The following is a 10,358-nucleotide window of genomic DNA, read 5'->3' as shown; positions in this document are numbered from 1 at the left end:
CAACATAACAAACATTCTGGGCAATCAGGCAGCGAGCCCTAGGTCAGGCTGTGGAGAGGCCTCGGAATGTACCTGTTTTGGAGTCGCCCCACTTGGGTTCAAATACCAGTGCTGCCCCTGGGTAGCTGGGGCCAGTCCCTGAGCCTCAGTTTCCTGAAACGTAAAATGGGGAGATGACAGCGCTTCCCTCATGTTGCTGGTGTGAGGCCTCCATGAGCTAAGGCCGGGGAAGGGCACACCTCTGCACCTGCCCAACGTACCTGCTCAACGGATGTGCGCTCGGACAACTACCGTATATTTTTCAGAATTCTAGAAAACAGGTCGCCTGGGTGGCTCAGTTGGTTAAGCGACTGCCTTCGGCTCAGGTCATGATCCTGGAGTCCTGGGATCGAGTCCCACATCAGGCTCCCTGCTCGGCAGGGAGTCTGCTTCTCCCTCTGACCCTCCTCCCTCTCATGCTCTCTGTATCTCATTCTCTCTGTCTCAAATAAATAAATAAAATCTTAAAAAAAAAAAAAAGAATTCTAGAAAACAGTGATTCTGCTTTAGAAGGCAGGGCCAGAATGCTGGGTGGGTGTTCCCTGGGCAGCCAGGCTCTCCCAGGCCTTCCTCTTTTGCAGGCTTTTTTTTTTTTTTTTTTTTTTGGCAAGCCCGGCAGCCCCGTCTGGGAGGGTTTCCTGGACAGAGGTCCCCGTGGCCGCTGCCTTAAGACGTGCAGGCCGGGCGGTGGCTGCCACGGCTCTCCAACCCAGGCCACAGCAGGCAGCAGCATGGAGCTTTGGGGGGCCTACCTGCTCCTCTGCCTCTTCTCGCTCCTGACCCAGGTCACCACTGAGGAGCCAACCCCCAAGGTCAAGAAGGCTGCAAATGTCAAGAAAGGTAAGGAGGGGGGCAGGGCTCCTCCCCATCTTCCAGGGAGCTGGGCACCCTGTCCTTTATGGCTTCTGATGCTCCTTCCCTTCATTTTCCTTCTTGATAAGTCCAGGGAACTTTCGTGAAATACCCCTGGAGCCTGGGAGAGTTCTCCAGTATCAGGGGCAGTTGTCAGAATCTTAAGGATCACCGACTCTCAGAATGGGAAAGAACTTTCCAGATCATCTAAACTGACACCCACTCCCCCCATTTCCACCCCCCAAATATGTTAAAGAAATCAAACCTTGGGTTTGGCAATGCCAATGGGCTCTGCTTCGTAATCTCCAAACCTGGGGTTACTCCACTATAAAATGGGGATAGCGGCATTTGCTGAAAGGCGTCTGCTTAGGATTTAATGCTACATAGCCCAGCGCCTGGCACCTACAATATACTTAATGCATAGGGGGGAGAAAAGGACCCAGTTACATAGCGTAAGCGGCCTTGAGAAAACAAAAATTGGGAACCCACACTTGGATGTCAGAAGCCAAAGGGTTTGCGCTCACTCTGTTGCCTCTGGGTTTGGGGTGTCCTTGGGTTGCCTTGGCCGCAGCAGGGCCTGCCCTTGGAGCCCTGCCGGTGGTGAGGTCACCCCAGGCTGTGTTTAGACAACATTAGCGAAATGCCATGGCAATGAACTGGGCTGTCACCCCCACGGGGCTTCGAGGTTCCGCGAGAGAGTTCCAGGGGATGAGAATGTGGTTTAGGCAGAGAAAGGGGAGGCCAGAGCCAAGAGCCTGGAAGAGGCAAGGCGAGGGGGAGTGGGCCGTCCTCAGGCCACTCTCTGAGCCTCCTCTGTAAACAGACAGCTGCCCGTTGGCCACGGACTAGCGGAGTGTGGACGGCACCTCAGGACAGTGGAGACCCCCAGCGCTGTGACAGAGAACAGAGCAGATGTGTGGGTGACAGATAATGACTTCCAAGTTTTAGTGTATAAAGTTAACAGAAAGTTCAAAACAGAATGGATACCCTGTCGACATTTATTTTGAAAAGCTGGTTTATATACAAATAGACATTTCCTTTTACATGCATCGGATTTTTCTGGAAGGATCCACAAGGTTTAGAGACAGTGATGACCTCTGGGAAGAAAAACCGGGGAGCTGAAGGCAATCTCAGTCGGAAAGGAGACTGTAATGTTTTGAACTGTTTGGGTTTCTAAAAAGGTACATGCAGATCTTACTTCTGCAAAATTTTCATGAGAAAGAGAAGAGTCAATATCACGCGCGATTGAGTCCACGAGCATTAGCTAAAATTGCCACCTAGTGATGTTCTTGGTAGAGGAGGCACAGTTCCAAAGGCAAATTACAGTATTTTTAAATATGGAAAATAGTTGCTAATGTCTCAACTACCAGAGATTTAGTATTTATTTAATCATGCAAATCATGTAATCATGTGAAAAAGGAGAAGGTCAGACCAGATGATGAGTTGGCCTTCTCCGGCTGTCACACTTGAACCTGGCCCCAGGGGGTCTGCATGGAGGTGGCCCCTGGAGGCCCCGGACCCCGGAGGCCTGTGGAACAGCTGACGACACCGGTGGAACGTTCTGTCCAGCCCTGGCCTCTCGTGGGAACCCGCTTCAGTGTGCTCTGACTCACATGGTTTTTCTTCCTTCCACCTGCTGTCCGTATCCACAGCAAATGCTTCCAGAGCGCTTCTCCACCGAGGGGCCAATATATGTGCTGAGCATCCTAGCGAAGGGTCACCACCCTGCTCGTAAGGTGCGGATCGGCCCAGGAACCTCGGTGGTTCTCACTTGGGCACCAGCACCACCTCAGGAATCCGTTACGATCCAGGAGCCCGGGCCCCACCACTGGAAATGCCGGATCCAGGGGTCAGGGGATGGGGAAGCATCTGCTTTTTCCACAAATCTCCAGTGATTCCAAGGCGCCACCAGGATTGAGAATCCCAGGAATAATCTAGTTGTAGGCCCCGTGCACAAAAGTGGGGGAGGGAGTCCAGAGGAGGGGCTACATAGTGGCCGGCATGGGGGTGGGGGGGTGGACAGATAGGTGAGGCTGGCAAAGGGAATAGAGGACAGCTTGTGTGCCAAGCCCCCACCCTGGCCTCCAGGGTCGGGGAGAGCTCTGGGTGCTTATGGGAGCTCACCTGCTCCTGGTGGCAGGTGTATCCCTAGCCGGCTGTATCGGGCTCAGCCGGAGGTGAGGCACGTGGGGAAGGCTCAGGTGGCTGGAGCTCTAGTGGTCATGTGGCCGCACCTGGCAGGGAAGCTCAGGTGGGCAGGGTGGCCGCACAGGGGGTCACAGGCCCTCAGAACAGGAACTGGGGAACCTGGAGGGCGTCCATTTCAATCACATGCATCAGGAATCTGAGGCTCAGACACAGAAAGGGGTAGCACAGGGCCTCCTGACTCCTTGCCCAGAGCTGTAGACATTCCCTACTCCTACACCTTCCTCGGGTGGAGCACTGTTGGTGCCTTCCTCCTTGACAAGGCCCCTTGCACACATGGGCACCTTGGTGCAAATTACAAAGGTACCCCTCTGAGCTGCCAAATTGTAGAAAGGCACCCCTTTCTCTGATCTGACCCAGCATAGCCAGGGCAAGGCTTAGGGACTAGACATGAACCCCCACTAGTCCCCTCAGCTGAGTGCCTTTGTGCAGTATGCAACTTGCACAACCTCACCTGGCACTCTGTGCTTGTATATCATGTGACTGGTACAGAGCTGCCATGAACTTGCCGAGGCAGAGGCCCAGCAGGAGGCACACATAACCCCACCAGGCTAGTTTGCCAGCCCTAAACCCTCCCTTTTTTTTTTTTTGCCTTGCTCATCCGGGTGTTGTTTTCCTCATATCTGATAAGTTACATCACGAATTCTGCATATACAAGTATATTTCTTGCTCGCATTTGTTTCCTGAGATTCCCCTGCAAAAGCATCTTATGGGTGGACAAAGGCTCTGACCTCATGGCTCATGACCTTGGACTTCATGCAGGCACAGCTAAATGGACCATGGAAGCACTTCCCCCCTGAAGCCCCTGGGGTTTCAGTAAGACTGGGGTCCACCCACAGAGCCCTCCACCTACACACACACACACAGACCCTTCCCACCTGCCCCTGCTGGCTCCCGCAGAACCAGCTCCCAACGGGCCTTTGGGCTCAGGACGGCTCACGTTAGGGCTCTGCTCTTGTGCTGTCCCAAGGGTGGGGAGGATCAAACCCTGAGCCGTGTGCGCCGGGTTCGGGCCAGCCCTGCCCCCTGCTGGCTCTGCGATCTTGGGCCAACGAGTTGCTTCATCCCGGCTCTGGTTTCCTGTTTGTGAAGCGGGGCTATGGAAGAGATGCGTTACGCGGGTCCCAGGGTCGACTGTGCGCCAAGCGCCGTTCACATGCTTTCTCTCTCTTAGCCTCTATCTTCTTCAGAGCCCTCAGAGCCCTCTGAGGTGGGGCCGTTATCATCCCATTTCACGGATGAGGAAACCGACTTCAGGGAGGCTGAGCAACTTCCGCCAGGTTACTCACGTCCTCGTGACCTCAGGGCCCAGGCACCCGCGGACGTGTGCTGCCACACCCAACCCCGGGCTGGAGCGCATGCGCTGCTGGTCCGTGTCCTGTTGCGCCGGCCGAGGGAGTGAACTTGGCAGGTCTCAAGGGCATCTGGCTCTGCTTTGCTCTCCTCTGGAGCTGGGAGGGTGGTTGGGGGTGCACCCCCGGCCCCTGCCAATCCTAACCCCATCGGACCCCCAGCCACACCCCTCAACAAACGCACAGGTCTCACTTGATCCGGGCAAGTGAAGGATGGGTTTCCCGGCAGATGGAGAATCACAAGCAACAACTTAGACTACCGTCAGCGGGGACAGAGAGAACGTCGTCCCGGATGGCGAGGTCTAGGGACTTGCCTAGACTTAGGCAAAGGCTTATCCCACCCCGTCCTATTTTTTTTTAAATTTTTTATTGTTATGTTAATCACCATACATTACATCATTAGTTTTTGATGTAGTGTTCCATGATTCATTGTTTGTGCATAACACCCAGTGCTCCATGCAGTATGTGCCCTCCTCAATACCCATCACCAGGCTAACCCATCCTCCCACCCCCCTCCCCTCTAGAACCCTCAGTTTGTTTCTCAGAGTCCATAGTCTCTCATGGTTCGTCTCCCCCTCCAATTCCCCCCCTTCATTCTTCCCCTCCTGCTATCTTCTTCTTTTTTTTTTTTCTTAACATATACTGCATTATTTGTTTCAGGGGTACAGATCTGTGATTCAACAGTCTTGCACAATTCACAGTGCTCACCATAGCACGTATATACCCTCCCCAATGTCTGACATCCAGCCACCCCATCCCTCCCACCCCCACCACTGCAGCAACCCTCAGTTTGTTTTCCTGAGATTAAGAATTCCTCAGGGCGGGCGCCTGGGTGGCTCAGTTGGTTAAGTGACTGCCTTCGGCTCAGGTCGTGATCCCGGAGTCCTGGGATCGAGTCCCACATCGGGCTCCCGGCTCGGCGGAGAGCCTGCTTCTCCCTCTGACCCTATCCCCTCTCATGCTGTTTCTCTCTCTCTCTCAAATAAATAAATAAATAAATAAAATCTTAAAAAAAAAAAAAAGAATTCCTCGGGGCACCTGGGTGGCTCAGTCGTTAAGCGTCTGCCTTCGGCTCAGGTCATGATCCCAGGGTCCTGGGATGGAGCCCTGCATCGGGCTCCCTGCTCAGCGGGAAGCCTGTTTCTCCCTCTCCTGCTCCCCCTGCTTGTGTTCCCTCTCTCGCTGTGTCTCTCTCTCTGTCAAATAAATAAATAAAAATCTTAAAAAAAAGAAGAAGAATTCCTCATATCAGTGAGGTCATATGATACATGTCTTTCTCTGATTGACTTCTTTCACTCAGCATAACATCCTCCAGTTCCATCCACGTCGTTGCAAATGGCAAGATCTCATTCCTTTTGATGGCTGCATAATATTCCATTATATATATATATATATATATATATATATATATATACACCACATATTCTTTATCCATTCATCTGTCAATGGACATCTTGGCTCTTTCCATAGTTTGGCTTTTGTGGACATTGCTGCTATAAACATTGGGGTGCACATACCCCTTCGGATCACTACATTTGTATCTTTGGGGTAAATACCCAGTAGTGCAATTGCTGGATCGTATGGTAGCTCTATTTTCAACTTTTTGAGGAACCTCCACACTGTTTTCCAGAGTGGCTGCACCAGCTTGCATTCCCACCAACAGTGTAGGAGGGTTCCCCTTTCTCCGCATCCCCGCCAACATCTGTCGTTTCCTGACTTGTTAATTTTAGCCATTCTGACTGGTGTGATATCCCACCCCGTCCTTGCCCCGCCCCCATCCTTCACTGCCTTCTTCACGTGTTTGTGACTGTCTCCATCCTAGATGCTGTGACCCCAAAGATGTTTGAGGAGCTCAAAAGCCAGCTGGACAACCTGGCCCAGGAGGTGGCGCTGCTGAAGGAGCAGCAGGCTCTGCAGACGGGTGAGCGCAGTGGGCAGCCCCTCGGGGCCCCGGGCCGGGGTGGCCAGAGAAGGGCTCAGGCCAACAGCACGCGTGTAGTCTCCAGCCTGTACCGGGGCCTGGCTGTCAGGCCAGCCCTGTAGGCCAAGGCACCGGCTCCAGGGAGCCCCCTCCTCCGCCCGCTTCCTCTCGGGCAGATCCCCTGACATGTGTGCATATGGGAATGCTCTCAAAGGACGAAAATTCTCCCACAAGAATGCATTACCGCCCACCGGAAGCGCGGCCCCAGGAGCACTGTGTGGACCTGTTAGGAGCCTTCCTAAGGAGCTCCCAGAGGACCCTCCACCCAGCCAGCCCCCACAGCCCTAAGGGGCCCCGTTAGCTTCACTTCCCTGTGCGTCAGCACATTTACCGATGCTGCCACTCTTCATCATCCTAATTATGCCGAGGCAGGGTTTATCCTGCCTGTTTTAAATGGGGGAAACCGAGGCACGGAGAGGTCCTGTTCCTTGCCCATGCTCATCTGGCTGGTTAGTACAGATGAGGACCTGAATGGGAGCCGCCTGCCGGGTCTGTGCTGGGTGAGAGGAAAGGTGGGTTTGGGTCTTCCTGGCCCCGCACTCATCAGACAAGCAAGGATGGACGCTGTCACTCGGCTGCAGAGCCTGGGGACAAGGTCGGGTCTCCTCCCGGACCACCTACTCTCTCTCTCTCTCCACCATGTTCCTTTCATAGCGTCTCAGACTCGCCTACTCCTTTGTGACTCTGCCCTGGGGAGCCCAGAGAATACAGACTAACAGCAGTAGATAACACGTGTGAGCGTCCTGCGGGCCTGGCACTGCTCCAAGGCTCTACGAACAGTAACTCAGCCTTCGCAGAAAACCCATGCAGTGAGCTTATTACTATAACCCCACCTCCATTTCCCACCAGGACGCGGAGTGTCTTGCTAACAGCCGGCGGGAGCACAGTCTTGTTCTTAGCTTTGCTACGCTGCCTCTCTAGTTATCACCTGGGCCCCTTCTCGGGCAATCCACAAATCTCTCTGTGCTCACAGCCACCCTCTCACCTGATGCTTCTCTGACAGCATGTCCCGGGCCTTGGGCCCGCTGCTCCCCTCGTGCCTCCTCAGAGACCTCCAGATCCTTCTCACTGGGCAGTTTGCACCCACTTCTTTGCACCCAGGTCTCTCCTTTCAGCATGCACACTGGCCAGCCTTCTGTCCCTCTAGAGGGCCACACTCTGTCCTTCCCACAACAGGGCCTTTGTACCTGCTTTTCTGGCAGCCTGAATTGCTCCCCCAAGATCCACCTACTGTGCACCTCCAGCTTTGCCGTCTCAGGACTCCCTAATCCCTCGTCTCAATCAGACTCCTCAGCTTTAACTCTCACTAGATGATGTTCTTTCCTTCATCGTATTTATTGCAGTTTGTAATGATCTATTCATTTGTTGGTTTATGTCTGCCTCCCCCGCTATATGATAAGCCCCAGGACCACAGGGGCCATGTTTGATTGTCTTGTCTCTTCCACCACCTTGCCCAGCATAGTGCCTGCCACATATCAACACTCAGGAAATTTTTGTTGGAGGGCAGACAAACACATGATTTTGTACAACCTGCTTAACATAGCAGGTAGGGTGAAGGGGCTCTAGAAGGGAAGAGTCTATCATGTTTTGGCTTCAAGTAAATAGAACACCTAGCAGTAGCTTAAACAAAAAGCGAGTCTAAGCATGGGTAGCTGTAAGTTTTTGTTCAGAAGCTTTGCCTCATGGTCCCTAGAGGGCTGCCCCGGCTCCAGGCATCATGACTGCGTTCAAGGCAAGATGTAGGAGAAAAGGTGGCCCAGCCATTTATCAGGAGAATGAAGTCTTCCATTCCCACCTTATTGATCAGAGCTCTATCATATGACCACCTGTAGCTTCGATGCAAGAATGAAGCTTTTCCAGCCCCTGTAGTGGAGGCAGACGAGGGAGAAGGGGGTTGAGAATGGATGTTGGTTGGCTTGACCAACAGTATCTGCCCCAGAGGGAAAATTGAGAAGCACAGTGCCATTCTGGGGGACAGCCTCCTCATCTGTAGAGTGGAAGGTGTAGGGGCGGATTGCCAGGCGAGCTCTAAGGTCTCTCTCAAGTCTAAGCTTTGTGCTTGGGCAAAGTCCATATAACCCAGATGCCACTAGCCCCCTGAGGTGAGGTGATGAGGTGGGGACTTCCTGGCACAAAGCCCCGACATATGGCAGTCCCATCGTCCCCCGCCCCCATGTCTGCCCATTCCCTGGAGGTTCACAGCCTCCCATGCTGATGGGACTCCTCAGAATTCCCCCGCCTTGGGCAAAGCTGACCTTGTCTCTACACTTGCACATCCCCCAGGCACTGGATGTGGCACCCAGGGAAGGGCGGTGACCTTGAGCTAGGGGCTGTCTGCACCTGAGGGGCTAGCCTCACGACCTTTGGCATGGGGACCTGGGCTCTGCATCGGTGTCCATCACAGCACTAGCCTGGGCGGTGTTGGGGGGGGGGGGCGCTGTCCAGGGCCAGCAATCACGGGGACAACGGGGTGGGGGGGCTGGGCCTGCAGGAGGGTGGGCCCCGCCCTGGAGGGGTGGCCTGGGGCTGGGGACCCTGGAGACCTGGGGTGATGGCCGTCTCTCCCCCCTTTTCCCCCCCGCCCCCCGCAGTCTGCCTGAAGGGCACCAAGGTGCACAGGAAGTGCTTTCTGGCCTTCACCCAGACCAAGACCTTCCACGAGGCGAGCGAGGACTGCATCTCGCGCGGGGGCACGCTGGGCACCCCGCAGACGGGCCCCGAGAACGACGCCCTGTACGAGTACCTGCGCCAGAGCGTGGGCGCCGAGGCCGAGATCTGGCTGGGCCTCAACGACATGGCGTCCGAGGGCGTCTGGGTGGACATGACCGGCGGCCACATCGCCTACAAGAACTGGGAGACGGAGATCACGGCGCAGCCCGACGGCGGCAAGGCCGAGAACTGCGCCGCCCTGGCCGGCGCGGCCAACGGCAAGTGGTTCGACAAGAGATGCCGCGAAAAGCTGCCCTACATCTGCCAGTTCGCCATCGTGTAGCCGGAGGCTGCGGGGGGCGCCCAGCCCCGACCCCCGCTCGGCCCGCGCCCCGCGCTCGCGCAAATAAAGCTGGTGCCGCTGGGCCGCGAGTGGCTGCGCCTGTGCTGGGCCCGCAGGGCGGAGAGCTCTGGGGGAGGAGGGGAGAAGGGGGGAGGGGAAGAGGGGGGGGAGGAGGGAGGGGGAAATGGAGGAGGTGGAGAAGAGAGGAGGAGGGGAGGAGGTGGAAAGGGGAGGAGAGGGAGGGAGAGAGGAGGCGGGGAGGAAAAGGGGGAGAGGGGAGGGGCGGAGGAGGGGAGGAGGTAGAAAGACGAGGAGAGGGAGGGGGCGATGGAGGAGGTGGAGAGGGGAAGGGAGGGGGAGGAGGAGGAGGAGGGGGAGAGAGGAGGAGAGGGAAGGCGAGCTGGACACACACACTTCACACCACCAACGGATTCTCAGCAGGAGGACAGAAAAGAATAAGGGGAGACAGAGAACCCCTGACTGCTGCTGCCTTTTTTCTTTGCAAAACTTATTATCGTACAATTTCCTACTTATAGAAAAGTTGCAAGAATTCCTGGATACCCTTCACCCAGATCTTCCAAACATTCACATTTCCCCATATTTGCTTTATCCTTTTATTTTTTCCTGAACCATTTGACAGTAAATTGCAGACGTGGTTCCCCTTTACCCTGAAATGCTGCAGTGTATTCACTTACTGAGAGCAAGGGCATTTTCTTACTTAAGCACAGCGCTATTATCAAAGCTGGGAAATTGACAATGACACAGTAATTGTGGAAGTCACAACCCCGATTCCCCTGTCCAGGCTTCCTTTTGTAAACTCCACTTGCGCGTGCCGGGAATCCAGCATCCCCTCGCCAACTCCAGGGAAGGGGTGACACCCCCACCCCCCCGCCCCTCCTGTTGTGTGGATCCATTTCAGGGATGCACTGACATCTGA

At 54.9% G+C, this 10,358-nt stretch overlaps 1 protein-coding gene across 1 annotated transcript; it reads left to right on the top strand.

Moving 5' to 3' along the window:
• The first annotated feature begins 651 nt into the window (after positions 1 to 651).
• Positions 652 to 9,503, top strand: CLEC3B (C-type lectin domain family 3 member B). The gene is made up of 3 exons (XM_021683066.2): positions 652 to 879; positions 6,271 to 6,369; positions 9,021 to 9,503. The coding sequence occupies exons 1-3, from the start codon at positions 771 to 773 to the stop codon at positions 9,419 to 9,421; spliced, it is 609 nt and encodes a 202-aa protein (XP_021538741.1). The 5' UTR covers positions 652 to 770; the 3' UTR covers positions 9,422 to 9,503.
• The last annotated feature ends 855 nt before the right edge of the window (positions 9,504 to 10,358 follow it).

The sequence above is a fragment of the Neomonachus schauinslandi genome, chromosome 1 (assembly GCF_002201575.2).
Source record: "Neomonachus schauinslandi chromosome 1, ASM220157v2, whole genome shotgun sequence".
NCBI lineage: Eukaryota > Metazoa > Chordata > Mammalia > Carnivora > Phocidae > Neomonachus > Neomonachus schauinslandi.
The sequence above is the reverse complement of the archived record's forward strand: the minus strand, read 5'-3'. Positions and strand labels throughout refer to the sequence as shown.